This window comes from Vanacampus margaritifer, chromosome 1 (genome assembly GCF_051991255.1).
Source record: "Vanacampus margaritifer isolate UIUO_Vmar chromosome 1, RoL_Vmar_1.0, whole genome shotgun sequence".
Taxonomy (NCBI): Eukaryota; Metazoa; Chordata; class Actinopteri; order Syngnathiformes; family Syngnathidae; genus Vanacampus; species Vanacampus margaritifer.
Window position 1 is genome coordinate 1,617,381 of NC_135432.1, and position 17,833 is coordinate 1,635,213.

Genomic DNA, 17,833 nt, shown 5'->3' on the forward strand with positions numbered 1-17,833 from the left:
TGATTTAGTTATAACTATTTAGAATTGGATGGAATTGCTTTCATTTACTTATTGTAGTTCTGTGTGGGAGTTTAAATGTGCTCTTCTTTGTCCTCTCCGTCATAGCTCATGGTGGGGGGGGAGCAGTTCTTTGTATGGGGGCGTAGTCATGTGACTCTGCAAGGAACCTTGAGAGACAAGATGAAGGGAGTAGGCTCATCCTTCTCCTGTCCACCAATTCGTGAATAAATTGACAAGAAAATGCCTGAATTCACTGATCTCATTGTATGTTTTATTAATCAACGGCATTGGAGGCTTTATTTGATTCCTTTATTAAGTGTAATCTTTTGCGTGTTCAAATAAATCAGAATTGAGATCTCATGAAGTTTTCCTTGCAAGGATTTATTAAGAGCTCTTAAGACACAGGAAAAAAGCTTACATTCGAAAAGTGATAAGCTCCCAGTGTGTAGAAAATATGGAAACTTTATACTAGTAGAAAAAGTTTTCTCCGATAGTGTTTTTAATAAGCAGGCACAACATACTGGCATGCTCATCTCAGCTCCCCACCAGCTCCAGAGAAATGATGTGGACAGGCTTTGACCTTCAGTTTTTACGACCAAATGACTAATGACAAGAGACTCTTAACAACTTTTAAAACATAAACATTCTTGTCTCAAGAGATGGTGAGGAGTAAGAAGAGGTTCAAATGAAGTTCACAAAATCATTATCACATTGTTATTCATTTAACTACACATGGTTATATCACATCTATATACTTATAACTAAATTCAAAAAAAAGGGAAAAATATAAATTGAAAAAGTTAAATGTCAACAGCATGAACACGAAAAAGTAAGTAATCTGACTTGCAACAGAACCTTTGCTCAGCATAATTGTGATTAGAACGTTTAAACATATACCGTGGTGTGGCCTACTGCCATGAAAGTATGGTGAGATTTTCATAGAATTGCCTCAAAACAACATTAGAATTGAGCTCATTGCTGTTAGCATGACGACAGAAGTGGACGTCCAGACAGGAAGCGGCAGTCTGACGATGTCGTCACATCAGCTGGATGCCAGTTAGAGACGCATGCCACGCCTCCAGCCACTTGACTCGGCGCAGGTCGCGAACTTTGTAGTTGTACACCATCAGGTGGATGTCGTTGAAGGTCATGTGGAAAGCGTCAGCGTCACACCGGATGACAATCTGGACCGCAACAAGACAGCCGTGTCAGTAAGTACTCAAACGTAGTTTCTAATGGTGGTGCGCCCTGAAATTCAGACAGACGATGCTAACGGTGAGTCAAAGTCAAAGGTAAAAATTAAAAAAAAAAAAAAAAAAAAAAAAAAAAAAAAGAACGGCTGAATACTGCTTCATGTCAGAAAGCTAGTGATGGCAAAATGAAGCTTCTTGTAATTTTTTTGAAGTCCCCTAGATGGTGCTCTTGGTTCGAAGATGCAGTGGAAATTTAATACATTTCCATTGCACTAGGCTTTATATTTAAACCATATTAATTAAACTATTAAACCAACCATCACTACAGAAAGCTATTAAAAAAAAAAGCTGAATACTGCTTCATGTCAGAAAGCTATGGAACCGTCACCAAAAGTGAGGTGGACATCTTTACTTTTACACTTTAACCTCTATATAATATTAGCAAAATAAATTGAAGTGACGATTGCCGTTTTCTGACATGAAGCGACATTCAGCTTTTTTATGCTTTGTTGCTTGTCATTCAATTTCACATTTTTCCAATGTGGGAAGAAAAAGCCATTTGAGTATGAAAACTCCACATGATGACGACGTAGTGATTGACGTGACCTTAAAGTAGAGTCCAGGTCCAAAGGGGAAGCTTTGCTCTGAAAACTCCTTGCTCTGCTTTTGGCCCCACAAGTTGTCTACTTTGGAGTTGTGTGTGATGGTTCTGCTTCCAAAGTCCAACTTCAGGTGCAGTGCTGTCACGTCATCATCCTCGCCATCTGCGTCAGCATCGAAGTCACGCACCAGCAGGTTGACGATCACCCTGACGCACAAAGATGTTGTCACTCGCACCTTTGTTGAGGGGTGAGCGCAGCCTATTTTACCTGTCTGTGTTCAGATTGGCTTGTCCTCTGACGGCAATGCTGCGGTTCACGCTGAGACCGTCGCTAAGCACACCTTTGAATCCACCACGCTGCACACAAACAATTGGAACAAAATGCACGTTTTCATGGACAAGTATTTGCCAACATGTCCTGAATGAGGTCAACTTATCTGCATAGCCATTTATTTTCCCCAATGAAAATGTAACAAGCCTTACCCAAAAGTAGTATAGTACATAATATAGAGTACACCTAAGTTTATTTTTCGACTGTACTTTTTCTTGTACTAAAAGTAAACTCATTGGGACTAAATTTGAACATTTTAGTACTCTTTGAAGTGTATTATAAAGTATATTTAAAGCTACTGAACGTAGACGATTCCATTTGGAATGGCTACTGCCACCTGCTGACGAAAAATGAAACTGCACATACACACCACGCACATTAAGCCACATCTGCAGACAGGGCGCAGGAAATTCTAACTCGAATCCAGTCTGAAAACTATTGGCAAGAGGCTTGCAGGAGTACCCATTGTGAACAGCTAAGGTGTTAATCTACTCATTAGAAGGCATTGCAGTCATAAATGGTCAAATAAAAAGCTTCTTGTAAAGTTATTTTGGGGGAAAAAGTTCCATATTGCAACTTTAAATATTCTTAAGGGAAATGCCACCAATCCATTGCAGCCCACCCAAACACCACAAGCAATTTTATTTGCATGTTTTGAATCAAGAAAAACAGTAATGGATGGCATCACACAAAATAAAAAACATGTCAAATGATCCATCTGATGTCGGTACCATTGCAGACGTGTACCTTTATCACACCACAAATGATCAACTCACTGGGCTAGCAGCCATGGCGAGCAGGCACGAGCATGTGATGTCATGAGAGGAACATGACTGCTGCCCGGCGGAGCTTGTGCAGATCTCTGGCTCCCAATTGGTCGGCGTAGCGGCGGTTGACGTTTCCAAGGTCGGACTGGTAGGCGCAGGGCCGGTTGGAAGAGTGGGACAGGTAGTAGGAGGAGGGCAGGTAGGAGGAGGAGGACATCGGGTTTCATCTGCAGGAATACATTCCATTTGAAACGAGAGAGCACATTAGAAGACATGCAAATGTTCTTCATGCACTTCTACATATGGCCAGGAGGTGGCGAAATGAGCTGTCTTCATAAAATACACAAGTGTGTCCTTTGCTTGCCTATTTATGAATTGACATTGATAGCCAGCGGTGGCAAATCCAGGTCCAGAAAGTGCTAGCTAGCTGGCTAGCGCCCTAGCTAGCTCCTATGGTGTGTTAGATGACCTGTTTTTGTCATCTTTTGCGTGTTCAAATAAATCAGAGTTGAGAGCTCGTGAAGAGGGTCCTTGCAAGGTTTTTTTAATCAGAAAGTTTCTGATGACACAAAGGAAGCCTGGGAGACCATGTTTGTGTGAGTGGAAAAAAACAAAAAAAAACTTTTAGGGAGCTAGCTAGCATCAGGGGCTAAAGCCAAACTGTAGCAGGGTTTTTACTTTCTGGACCTGGATTTGTCACCTCTGCTGATAGCTCTAATGTTCCAGAGCCCTTGATACTGGACCATGGGGGCTTTAATTCAGCCCACCTATTTGAGATGAAAGTTCAATTACCCACATCATTCATGGATGTATTAATATTGCATTTGATTTGACTTTTAATGTGCCGTTTGCAGCCAGGAATTTGGTGTCAGTCTCCTCACCTGGACAAAGGAAAAGGAAAAAGGGACGCAATATGCAGCCCCCAAACCATCCTTTTCTGGAACGTCTTTCAACATCCCTTTCTTGTATCCAGGCGTGCGAGGGTGCGAACCCTCCATAGCATTGTAACGTAATGCCGCCCTATAGCAACGTGTGGACTCACCGCTGGCACGCTTGCAGATGTACTTAAACTTCCGACTGCATGGGTAGTCGTGCCATTGAGCCAATGAGCCCTCCACGAGACCACAGTGCTCATTTCCGCCAAGGTTGTTCGGCTGACCAGGAAACCAGCCCCTAGAACAGACAACCTTTTTCACACAGAAATTGTCCCAAATATAGCCTATAGATTGTCCCAAATATAGCCTATAGATTGTCCCAAATATAGCCTGATGTCGGACATGTCGTAGCGAGTGTCAGACATCAATGTTCCATTATTCTTTCCACGTCACTTTTGCCTTAGAAAATCATGAAACTATTCTAGTGATAATTATTCTCATTCGAGTGCAATGATGACCATGAACATTATGCTTTTTTTTGTCCAAAAAAAGACTGGCCTTGTAGCCTACTACACTCTATAAAAGAAAATTGTTGAACTAATTTCAGATTACAAATTGAATTGTTGAGCAATTAAAAAAAAAAAAAAAAAAAAAAAAAAAAAAAACACTTCAAATGACAACACAGTATTGAATTACGTTAATCCAAAGTGGATACATTATGTTTAAGTGATTATGAGTCCATTAAACTTAATACTTTGGATTTGAGTCAATTTAATTCAGGTGAATATATTAAGTTGAACAAACTCATAATCATTTAAACGTAATGTACTCACTTTGGACTAACTTCATTCAATCGTGTGATACCACAAAAAAATGTGGTTAATCGCAATTAATTAGTTCAAACAATTTTAATCGTTTGGTTCGCGCTTTCTTACTTGAATATGAAAGGACTTCCGTCTGTCCATGTCCAGTGTCCCCCCTTGATCGTGTCTGTCAGGCCGATCCAGTGGTTCTGCTTTTCGGTTTGTGAGCTCAGCCAGGACTGCAAGAAAGAGGGCGACTTGGTGAGAGAGAGTGAGTGAGTGAGTGAGTGTGAGAGAGAAAGATGAAGAGAGAGAGAGAGAAAGTGAGAGAATGGGCGAGGCTTAGAGCTGGCTTGTCACCTGCTCATCTTTGTCCCAAATGCTCGCCAGGTGACCCCCAATAGTGCGACAGTTTACGTCAGCCTGCTCCCACGGGACTGCGTTGCTGGAGAAAAAGTAACATTGTCCGTCGTGGTTCTTCCAGGACCGTGGACAGACCGCTGGAAAAAAAATTACACGTCAAGAGCCACTGCCCTGACCCAATTCCACATGCACTGCATGTACACTAGTCATAAACTCCAATCATTCACTAAATTATAAACTACCATAAACAAGTCGACTTTGTATTTTTCTTTGTATTTTTCTATCATGCAGGAAATATACAAAGTCGACTGTCATATTGCAATAATGTCCACAGATATACATATGCAGTCATGCCTCTTCCATCTCTGGGTCTGTCAGTAAGTTGGGGGCTTTAGGACCCAGATGCGGGAAGGCAGGGCAAGGAGGCAGAGGTGCAGTCCAAAAAGACGTTTTAATATCTAATCAAAAAACACCTAACTTCAAAATACAAAATTAACTGAACTAACAAAACATGAAGCTAAACATGACAAAACAACTAAGGCGAGACTAACAACATGACATGGATCCTGATCAGGCGAAGAGGTCAGCGTGACGTGGCGAAAGACTTACGACAGTTGCAACAGCAAAAATGAACCGACACAGACAGGGGGGAGACAACCGACTAAATACACCAACACTAATGACATGACAAGACACACCTGGCTGAGGGCACTGATTGGATGACACATGAAGGTGAAAGATATAATAACATTTTTAATACCTAAATTTATATACCAACTATTGTTACACATATGAACATTTTAATTTTCCATATTAACCTTTGAATTAGAAATCTTGTGTCTCAGCAGGGCACATGATGTTGACCTCGTATGCTCTAACCTTAAGCTTGAACGACGTTGTTTTGTCTAAAAAGTTCCTTCTCCGCACTTCTTTGCCAAAACACATTTGGCTCTCACAGTCTGCCTAGACACTGATTGGGCCAGAAATTCGTTGTTTTAAATACACGCACATCTCACCAATGAAAACAGAATTCGTTTTGAAATAATACACATACACATACATTATTGTCTCTATCAGTTATGTCCAGTTCGGGTTGTTTTGCGAGATATTGTTTTGGGGAAGTCAGACCCTTCAACTATGTCCCAGTTTATGCACCAAATTTGCCCCTGAACGTTTGTTTACATTAGACTTCGTCTTGCCACCTCCTTTGGAAAAGTACTGGCCGAAATGATCAGAGGGGCGGATTTTAAGAAACTATATAGCGTCTGCAACCCGGAAGAGGGGACACATTCTGACGCTCTGAAATTCCACGTTCTTAAGTGATGTACCTGAGTGTTGAATGTTCCAAGAGATCTCTTGTTTGATTAAAAATCATTTTTGCAAAGAATGTATTTTTCTTACAACAACTCACCCTCATATTTGAACACGCAAGGAGGACAAAATACCTCCTAAATCTTTCAATTGGCGACCACCGACGTTTCGACAGTTTCCAGCGGGGCGTTCAGGGACGGGCAGAATTCTACGGCCACATAATAATTAAGGTAAGTGGACAAATGAATCCACGTTTTAGGAATTCTGTCTGTTTCAGGGCGCGGCGGCTGGTAAATTCGTCGTGTAAAATTATTTTGAGGCTGGAGTCTGTGTAAGAAAAATAGTGATGAATTTTGAAATCGTTTGCTTGGACGTGAAAGTCCCAGATTTCGGATTTTACCACGGTGTTTGAACTATACACGTGGTGACGTGGTAGTGTATGCGGAAATGCGCAGATGATATGCGATCTTTTTGGAGTTATAAAGATTAATAACGATCGCTAGTAAGTCAGTCTGGGAAACATTTTGTCTTTACAAATTTGTTTTTACAGACGATAGATACGTAGATAATTGATTTGAAGTCTATGTATATGAGATAAGAGATATAAGATGAAGTTGAGAGTAAGTCAGTCTGGGAAACATTTTGTCTTTACAATTTTGTTTTTACAGACGATAGATACTTAGATAATTGATTTGAAGTCTGTGTATATGAGAGTAAGTCAGCTGGAGAAGCATTATTTTTTTACCAGCGTTAGATGTGTGGGCATTGGTTTTACGTCCATACATATATTTAAGTTGAGAGAAGTCGGCTCAAAAAGCATCTTTGTCTTGATCCCCGCCTGACACGCGGGAGAATTACGAGACAAACACTTTGTTTTTATGAGCAATAGATTCTTGGGTAATTAGGTACGATCCTTGAATAAGTGTTGCCGATTAAAGCTGCGGGAGGATCGACTGCTTCATTTTCTAGGGACAAAAGACTCAACTTATAGAAGTCAGATTGACATAAAACGGATTTAATATGCCGCTTTAAGATTAATCGATAGGTCTTTGAATAATTGGATATTGACATTCTTAGACAAGATATAAGATGTATTGACTCAACTCGTGTAAGTCGGGCTGACATAAGCATATTTGATACGACGCTTTAGATCAGTCAATAGGTCTATTGAATATTCGTGATTAAAATTCAAAGACAAAACTGTTTAAGCTGGGGTAGCGCAGTTGACATCCGGATATTTATGTGTTGATATGTCACAAAACGACATGTCTTGTCTGTTTGTCCGTTGTATATGTTCATTTTGTAAATGTCCGGACCAAGTCTGGCATGGTGCTCTTAAAGAGACAGCGATGAGATATTTTGTTGACTAATTTTGCTAAGTGAGACGTTATTGTATTTAGAAATGTTAATATGACTTAGCTATAATACGAAATATAATATAATATAATATAATAAGCTATAAAACAAGGGTAATAATTGATAAAAAAGAAAATACGGGTTGAAAACTACAACTAAAATGGTTGACGCCGGATGCGCGTCACGAAACGAAAGGAAGTTGTCATCAAATTTTCATTTGCGATCGAAAAACTACAAAAATGGCTGATGCCACGCCACGAGGCGTCAGGGAATTGTGTGCGCATGCACTGCTGTTAGAGGATTATCCATGAAAAAACAAGGCAAGAAATAGAATAATTATCCCATAGGAGAACGATTGCGGTGGGATGAATCTTATGGCGCCGTTATAAGCTACGGTGAGTTAATTTTTGTGAAGGACGAACGTTGAAATTTGTACAGCCGGCCGTTCGAAGTAAAATACTACATAGATAATATGTTTTCGGGTGAAATAAAGACGACACATAATTGGATAAGATGATAATGAATAATGCTCGAATACTAAATTGAGGTACTTTTGTGAAGTTATAACCATTTATGTAACGTTAAGTAATGACTAAACTTTTATTTTTGAAGGACTAGATGATCTGACTTGCTATCACTTCCGCTAACAAAACATACCGTTTAATAATGACTTAAAATGTAATTAATATTAAACGACGGGATTTGATTATATAGTGGAAAAGGTTAGTTTATTTTAAATAAGATATGGCATTTGTTTGAAATTTTAATGACGGCAATTTAACTTTGAAGGTCCGTAAACGGCCCCCGTTTGTTCAATAAAGTTAAGACTGAATACAATTTATTTTTTTATTGTAGAAGAATATCCCGGACAAGCCCCCACTTTAAGAAAAGTATATTGGAAAATGATTAATATTGAAATGTGGCTTTGCAAATAAAATAACTGTATGATATAAATTTATGTGATAGAACAAATTAAACCGTTTAAAATGCGCTAAGCAGGGTGAATTAATTAGACGGTAAGATTAATAAGATTTTTATGCTAAAATGGTGAATTTAAGGGTCTGCTTAAATAATTCAGCGGCATTATATAACTTGTATTTTAAAGTGTATTTAGAGCGAGATGTCACCCTTTAAGAATTATAGATGTAATGACATACCTAAAACCACTAGATGTCTCCAAATTACAAATGCCGAAAGCCAATTTTTTTTTATTTTTTTTATTATTATTATTTTTTTTTTTTTTTTGAAAAAACCCATATTAACAATTGCTTGTAAACCTCAATGACATCAAACAGTTTAGTCTCTATTCTTTATTTTATTTTAATGATGATAATAATAATAACCAATAACGAATAACTTGGACAGCATGACTAATGTGGAATAATTTTTATATAGATGATTGTTTGTTTGTTTTTGTTTCTTTTCCCATTATAAAATAATTTTTATCTCTCCCAAATGTAATATTAACTATGTCTTTTGCTTGAGTCCCATTTAGATTTGGAGTCCATGGGGGGGTCGTCTGGAAGAATGACACTTTTGATATATTCATCAGGTGCGATGTAATTAAGTTAATTTTTTCTTTTGATGTTTGACTAAAAAGCTGATTAGACGTTTTGTGAAAATATTAATTGAAAGCTACCACACTTATTAATTGATTCGGAATTATATTTGTAAATTGTTAAGGTATATCTATCCTAATCTCATCCTAAATGTTATTTATGAAGATATGCAAAACACACTAATTGAATATTGACAACCATAACAAATATTGACATATAATTAGCAATTATTTTAAAGTATGAACTTTTATTGTTTAATTATTTTTATTTTATTTTATTTTTTTTATTTTTTATTTTATTTTATTTTTTTTTTCCCTCTAAGGAAATATTTTTTAAAAAAAATTATTTATTTTTTTTCTCCCCTCAAAGAATTATTTTTTATTTTTTTTTTTTCTCATCTCTTTGAAATAAAGACAGATTTTGATTTTACTGACATATTATGGCCTAGATGTTGATGAGATTTTAGGTGAGAATGGTCGGCTGAAAAATTGATGGTCGGGGTCAGTATTTCATAATAAAAGTCAACTGGCGGGACAGAGAAACTGCAACTGCCACCTGTCACCACCACCAGCAGGGCGGTGGAAAAAGATGCCGCCATACCTGACTACACCTGCAGCCTGCTAACGCCAGATGGAAGGGCGGAGATTCCTGCCGACTATTGCCACAAAGACTGTGCCATCATATACAAATGTGAAAAAAGAAAAACTGCTCCACTGCCAAATGAACTGTTCTATGAAACTGCTCCAAATATTCTGCACAAGCGTCTTCAAAGCGTTCCTGCGTCCAGAACTGTCCTACGAAAGAACTATGCCATACGAAGGCCACACCCAACAAACAATGCTCTCTTTGAATTGCTGATACCGGGCCATATGATTTGACGCTGACTGTTTGCACTGAAATCTATATTTTGACATGGGTAGGGTTATAACATTTACAGTAAAACATTTGGTAAATTTAACTAATTGATTGACAACATTTTATATATACAAATTTTTTATATTTTAAAAACTTTTTGATGTCTATTTTTGATTTGATCTGATTTGTTTATTTTGCTATTTTAAAACAGTCAGTTTTTTGGACAAACATCAAACAGGGGGACTAGTAAGCTTAATGGTAATATTAAAACTAAGGGCAACTTTATGTATTGATAATATTTGATTTTTTGTTAAATTTATTGGTTAAGCTACAATATTTTAAAGTACAAAAGATAATATTGGTAAATTTAAAGTTTCAGAAATTGAAAACAGCTAATATGAATATAGATAAGATATAATTTATTTGAACCTTAATTATTATATTTTATTTTTTAAAACTTGGTCTTTTGATATTTTCCCAAATTCTCTTTTCAAATTTAAACACTGGCTTGGGATGCATTGTTGAATTTACTGGTTAAATGTAAACTTTTTCCCCTCTTTTTAAAATAAATACACAAGCTAAATTTAGGTACTGCAAAACTTTATATATTAGTCTGAAAAATTCTCTAAAGCGATCTTTTTCAGAAGGGGGAATTATTAGTTGGTCTGGGTATGTCATTGCGAAATAAAAAATAAATATAAAATTAAAAATTAGTCTTAATATGATAATTAGAGATAGTCCGTGAGAACGAATTTTATAGGAGGACCTTGGGGAATTTTTTGGACCATGGAGAAGGAGTAAGTTTCGGCAGAGACGACAAATTAAGGTGAATATGTTCCATTTCTATTTTTATTAATCCCTGGGGCCCTGGGGGAAGTTGTTATTTTTTGATTTTATTATTGAGGCGAAAGTTGCATTTGTTTAATGGCCGGAAGCACATTTGACATGCTATATCTATAACAATAAGTATTATAATAACATTTTAATAATCATATTTTGTAAACAAAATTGGCCTTGTCAGATTTGAACTGGCTAAAAAAGATCTTTATTTTCCTTGCAATCAATGTGCTTAGGTCATTAAAAAAACAGCCAAAGGCTGGATCATAATTGAATGTCACAACATACAGAATTTTTTCCACAGGACGGGCCTGCAGAACTTTACTAAAAATTTACTAACCCCTAACTAATAACACTACCAAAATGCTCTCTCTCAGAAGAAGGGATGTGAATAAAATGTTTATTAGTGACTAATGAAAATGTCCTGCACTCAGACCTGAGGTGATGGAGGGGTCAATCAGTCCAATGACGCCGACACCTGGTTCGTTCAACATCCGGCCTTCAGACCTGCCGGGTCCACTTCCTACTCAACCATTACCTTCAGAGAGACCACTGCTCGAGCCACCTGACCAACTGCTCGAGCCACCAGGGGGAGTCAACAGAGAAACCAGTCGACTGCTGCTTCCAGTGTCAGCTAACGAGCTGAGCATTACCCAATGGAAATAGGAGTAATGTGTCCCTTTTCCCCGGCGTTCCAAAAAAAAATGAGCCACACTTTCAGGAAACAAACCCCAATTCGATGAATTCCTACATCTCTGGCAGTAGATGTGGGCTAAAGGATTCATCCATCCATTCCCCTGACCGCTTGTCCTCACAATGATTGTGGGGGTGCTGAAGCCGATCCCAACTGGCTTCGGGCAGGAGACAAGGTGCAACCTGGACAGGTTGCCAGCCAAACGCAGAGCTGAAGGACTCTGTTTGAAAAAAACAACAACAAAACGCAAGCAACAAAACCTCCCTAGCCCAAACGACAAGTCTTCAATCGCGTCCCGAATTGCACATACACAATGACACTCCTTTTAATCCTTAACTGCCATGCCAATTTCCTGAAATCCCCCGCTACAATTTTTTTGACATAATCATAACCCACTGTCTTTATATGTGATATGCTTATTTTGCTGAAAAACCGAAAAAACACAAAAAACTGAAAAAACAAAATATCTTCTGATGAATCACACTGTTTGACATATGACGGGCGTCCTCTCTTGTTAAAAGGGTGTTTTTCTTCTTCCTGTGTTGCACCTGCTATTATGATGATGAAGATCCCGTGGGAATCCTTTGGTAAAAATGTTTAAATATTTAGTTGTTGGGCTTAGTTAGTGTTTACGTAAGCCCAAAGGGCGGACTGAAAGATATAATAACATTTTTAATACCTAAATTTATATACCAACTATTGTTACACATATGAACATTTTAATTTTCCATATTAACCTTTGAATTAGAAATCTTGTGTCTCAGCAGGGCACATGATGTTGACCTCGTATGCTCTAACCTTAAGCTTGAACGACGTTGTTTTGTCTAAAAAGTTCCTTCTCCGCACTTCTTTGCCAAAACACATTTGGCTCTCACAGTCTGCCTAGACACTGATTGGGCCAGAAATTCGTTGTTTTAAATACACGCACATCTCACCAATGAAAACAGAATTCGTTTTGAAATAATACACATACACATACATTATTGTCTCTATCAGTTATGTCCAGTTCGGGTTGTTTTGCGAGATATTGTTTTGGGGAAGTCAGACCCTTCAACTATGTCCCAGTTTATGCACCAAATTTGCCCCTGAACGTTTGTTTACATTAGACTTCGTCTTGCCACCTCCTTTGGAAAAGTACTGGCCGAAATGATCAGAGGGGCGGATTTTAAGAAACTATATAGCGTCTGCAACCCGGAAGAGGGGACACATTCTGACGCTCTGAAATTCCACGTTCTTAAGTGATGTACCTGAGTGTTGAATGTTCCAAGAGATCTCTTGTTTGATTAAAAATCATTTTTGCAAAGAATGTATTTTTCTTACAACAACTCACCCTCATATTTGAACACGCAAGGAGGACAAAATACCTCCTAAATCTTTCAAAGGTAATGGGGAAAGGTGGACACAATCAGGGTTGACACAGACGCCACACGAGGAAGGGCAAGTGACCAGAAACGAGAGGAGTCAGACTTTTCACAATAAAACAGGAAATGACAAGACAAGGGGAAAACATGACAGGGAGTAAACAAGACTGAAAATAAACATGACAGGGTCCAATAAAAGTGTATTAAGTGACTGACACAAAAGATATGGAATGCTTGTTTTTGTATAATGCCATAGAGCAGCTGGCGGACCGCGGTCCGGACCCGGACCCCGAGACCCTTTTATCCGGACCTCCAAGCATTTTTTGTTTGAAAGTACGATAATACGTTCATTCTTAACAAAAGCCATTTTTGAATAGGCGCGCGCGAGGGCAGCTATGATTGAAACGGCAGCGTGCTCTTATTTACATGGCACAGGCTTTACTATGGGAAAGTGGGTGAACTATGGCGCTGTCTAAAGTTCGAAAAGTTGACTCTGAAAACCGAGTCTTTAGAGATGAGTGGACTGAAGCTTACGCTTTCATTTTGCCAGCAGCGAGTGCTACAAGGCCAGTGTGTCTTATATGTAGAGATGGGACAATGAAGCCTTGTGAAGCTTTTGAGGCTTTCGGCTGATTGCTTTGGAAAAAGAGTCCAAGTTTCAAAGCCCCATAAAATAGATCGTACCGGTGACATCTGGTGGTCAGCTGGAGTCATAGCAGCTCTAATCTTCAAAGTGATTCGCCTGATTGATTTCTATTCCAACATAACACCAGTACATTCAGTCTTACATTTGTGTCTGTCTAATGATCATCAGGTACACATGGAAGGTGAACATAAAGTGAAGCAAATATCTACATGAGGGAATTGTGCTTGTGCCCAACTTTTTATATTTATTTGTTTTACAAGTTGTTATTCAAGAACAATATTTGCTCTATTGTGTTGGGCTTCAAGCGGCTTCTTCTCTGGCTGACAATTTCAATATCAATTATACAAAGGTGAGATCATATTTTAAGTAAAAGACTAGCAAGTGAATAAATACAATTTATTACATTTATTTTATAAATATAAATTCATAAGCTAATATTAAGGTTGACAGCATGCACGTTTTATCATCTTATTTTCATTTTGTTTATCTGCAATGATTTTAGATGTACAGCAGAGGTCACTATTGAGTGACCAACACAGTTTGTGTCATGTGTCAATACACTCCTTGATCATCATCATCATCCCATCACTACTAACATTTTACCAATTAACATGCAAATTAACAAATTCAAAAAAAGGGAAGTGAGTACAAATTAAGAGGAACAGATATTTTTTCCAAACCTAAATACAGAACAAAACAAAAAGAACGTTGTATTTCAACTCAATGTGTCAGTTTGTGGAACAATCTGGATTATAAAACTAAATCTGTCCTTTTTTTTGAATGTATAAAAGCTCAATTACTGTAAAAATATATATAGCACACAATAGCAATGCTCTTGAATCATTTTGTTTGTTACCATAATAGCATCTTGACTGCTTAATGTCATTTATTTTGTGTTGATTATTACTATTAGTTATTTTTGCATTTGTATTCTATTTTATTTTTTCATTTTTATTTTTTGATCAGGGGCAGATACCAAAAGTTTCACTTCTTTCGGTCCACTTTCAATTCTTTTTAAAGAATGAAATAAAAAAAGTTGGAAATTGTAATTGAAATTGAAGGCAGAATTCAAAGCATCACTTTTGCATGGTTAAAACTTTTACTTCTGATGTCATTTATTTTTTTGCACATTGAGGACATAACAAACAAACCATTGTCACTTTGAACTTTGCCTTTGCAATAAGGGGTTTTGACAGTAATAGTTTTTTTGAATTTTTTTTCTACATATTTCAGTGCTGTCAAAGTTAAAGCATTAACTCATTGAATAATCATTTTAAAAAAAACCTCATTAATAATGTATTAACAAAGAATAATCACATTATTAATTTTGACCACAAATGATCCTTTACAGATTCCTTGACAGCGGATGGTTACACAGGTTGTTTGGGCAATAAACATAACTACATGAATAAAAAAATAATAATAATAATAATAAATGTTTGAATAACATTTCTGAATATTTGTACATGTAAAAATATTATAATTTGTCAACATTTTTAATTATGCAATAATTAACTCGTTAGAAAAAGAGAAGGATGAGAGTGTGCAGCGGATCAAAACATGTTGAAGACATCCCAGTAACATTAAAATTAGAAAGAATTAACACATGCTCTTCAAATAAATAAATAAAATGTTGATAAAAATCTTTTTTAGTAAAGTGATTTATCATAATTAATTAAAATTCTAAGATGTAATTAATATGATTTTTAAAAATTAATCATTTCGCAGCTCTAATGTATTTGTATATTTATATACTGCATTACATTAATTGACTTGATTCGCCTCGGTTCTTATGTTCAGTAACTGTGTATGAGAGGACATCAAACCAAAGTTAATAAAATAATACCAACACTATACCTGATCCTCTTGTAACGAGCTGCAAAATCAGAAACAATAATGCTCTTGTAGGCATCCCCATATTGGCCTTGTGTCGACCTTTAAGAGAAAGAAAAGCAATGAAGTTTTGCAAATATTTAACGGAATACTGTGCACTACAAAGGCAAGATAATTAATGGTTAAACTGATAAACCTTTGCAAATATTCACTCATATTTATTTTGAATTTTGCTGGGACAGGGGCACCTTTGCCAGTGTTACATCATCATCATTTGCTTTTAACAAATAACACTCAGTAAGCATTTTGAGAATGTTGATGCTTGATGTACAGACTTCAGTTGCTCAAGAGTGCACGGTCTCGTTTGGCGTATTTGGAGCTTCATAATGCAGTTCAAAATACATGAATAATTGAAATATAGTAACACTGCCTATAATCTGTACTTTTACGAACACTGATGCAAACGGTGACTGTCAAGTTCTTCAATGATTCCAGCTAGAAAAAGCAAAAAAAAGAAATTCTTCCTCCACATTGAACCCATCCCCTGAAGGAGCGGTGATTAGCAGCAAGGTCCGTGCCCGGGAATCATTTGGTGATCTAACCCCTCAATTCCAACCTTTAATGCTGAGTGTCAAGCAGGGAGGTAAATGGGTCCCATTTTTATAGTCTTTTGTTACGACCCGGCTTGGGACTCAACCCACGACCTCTTAGTCTCAGGGCAGACACTCTACCACTAGGCCACTGAAATGGTCTACACAGCCATCTAACAACAGCATAGCTTCCTATTATTATAAATAATGCTCACCTCCCAGCAGGCTCTTCAATCTTGACTTGAGCTTCTGCTTCAGAAAACTGATGACTTACTTAATGTAGCGTGTGGGAGGGCAAACATTCGAGGCTCTTTCGTCCTTTGTATAACAGCACACATGTCAGAGAGAAAAGGCCTTGTTTCATCAACATCAAAACCATGGACAGGACGTCCATTCTCACGCAACCGTGGTTTCAAATACGAGGGTAAGGCTCATTATTTATCCGATTACAGCCTGTGCTTCAGGGTAGATGTCAATCATATATGACATGAGTGGAATTAAAGCACATTGGGCCAACTTTATTTTTTTTTGTGATTAAGGTAATACGTGTTATACAGATAAACACAAGTTGAAGCCTTTTCAGACTTTTTTGTGATTAAGGTAATACGTGTTATACAGATCAACTTGATTTTCTTCCTCCTCACTTGTGATATTTGCATGAATTCCTTTAAACAACAACTATGTACGATATTTTCTAATCTAGATCAACTCAACGGAGGAGAATACGCTTCAGTCAACTGGTCACAACAGACTGCAATACCGCCTACCCGTAGAGGGCGCTGCTCGGCCAAAACGTGACTAACTACAATCGGCTGTCTTCGGTAAACATCGTTTTCTGTCGTGAGTTCAGTTGCTACTCGGCCAAGGATGGCGGAAGAGGCACGAAGGCTGCTCGAATCATTCAGAAAAACAAAGAAGGTTCATAACTAAATGGCTCAGGAACCCGCTGTATTTTAAAAGGGATTTTTCACAGGGGAACAATATATGCTTGTCTTTAGCTCATCTATGGCATTTCTCAATGTGTGTTAGCATAAAGCTATCAAAATTCAAAGTGAAAATTGTATTTTCTTGGAGTTACAGCTTACCTTACAGCTTTCTTTTTCAAAGAATATCTCACTATGTTTCAAATTGTTGCTTGTTTTGAAGTAAGTTCAGCTTGCTGCGACCAACTAGTGTTTCTTTTGCCAGTGTTTGCTCACAAGTCAAAGCAAAAAAAAAAAACATTTGAGCGATAAAACTAAAGTCAGGTAGTACTTGTTCGATAAAACAATATGGAATTGCTTCAATTTAAGTTGAAGAATGTCATCCTTCCATTTTTTTTTTTTAAATCACTTGTAGTGTTAATTTTGTCAATGAAAACTAAACGAAAATAATTTTGTCAACACACATTTTTCACTGGACTAATACTTGACTAGACTAAAACCTTCATTGCTAAACAATAACTAGGACTAAATCAGTATGCATTTTGGCCGACTAATGAAGACGAGACCAAAATGTACTTCACTTCATAAAAAGTGGACTCAAATCTATGGACATTTTAGTTCATGAACAAAAACGAGACGAAATTGTTATTTTATAAAATCTTGTCTCTGTTAATTTGTCACTGTGACACTGTCATGTGACACACAGTGACACACCTTTCAAATCTGCAGCTAGTGAGTCCGACATGCACAGACATGGAACGAACAGGAGGTGGATTCACGGTGAAAGGTAAAAAAACAAAAACAAATAAAAAAAAAAAAATATAGTTATAATGTAACTTGTATGCTAGTTTTAATTTCATTTGAGAGAGCTCAGTATTGCTCATTTCTCCCCCCGCTCAGGAAGAAGCAGATTGTGTTTGAATTTCGGTAGATGC

At 37.3% G+C, this 17,833-nt stretch overlaps 1 protein-coding gene and 1 long non-coding RNA gene across 2 annotated transcripts; one reads left to right on the forward strand and one right to left on the reverse strand.

Moving 5' to 3' along the window:
• Positions 1-360: 360 nt before the first annotated feature.
• On the reverse strand, positions 361-16,337 carry LOC144052393 (uncharacterized). Its single transcript, XM_077566414.1, has 9 exons — positions 16,191-16,337; positions 15,410-15,487; positions 4,931-5,070; positions 4,703-4,809; positions 3,935-4,065; positions 2,902-3,119; positions 2,063-2,151; positions 1,800-2,001; positions 361-1,184 (listed from the first exon to the last, which is right to left on the reverse strand). Exons 2-9 carry the CDS (start codon positions 15,468-15,470, stop codon positions 1,038-1,040), a joined length of 1,095 nt encoding a protein of 364 aa, XP_077422540.1. The 5' UTR covers positions 15,471-15,487; positions 16,191-16,337; the 3' UTR covers positions 361-1,037.
• LOC144052400 (uncharacterized) lies at positions 5,673-10,932 on the forward strand. The gene is made up of 2 exons (XR_013294216.1): positions 5,673-6,474; positions 9,697-10,932. It is a non-coding gene; the product is annotated as an uncharacterized LOC144052400 (long non-coding RNA).
• Positions 16,338-17,833: the final 1,496 nt, after the last annotated feature.

Bases quoted from the DNA above. Each gene is read 5' to 3' on its own strand.
- LOC144052393 (XM_077566414.1), bottom strand. From the start codon at position 15,470: ATGGGGATGCCTACAAGAGCATTATTGTTTCTGATTTTGCAGCTCGTT. The intron at 2,152-2,901 runs GTGAGTTGATCA...GTTTGTGTGCAG, and splicing joins TCGCCATGGCTGCTAGCCCA to CGTGGTGGATTCAAAGGTGT. The intron at 2,002-2,062 runs GTAAAATAGGCT...TTTGTGCGTCAG, and splicing joins GCCAATCTGAACACAGACAG to GGTGATCGTCAACCTGCTGG.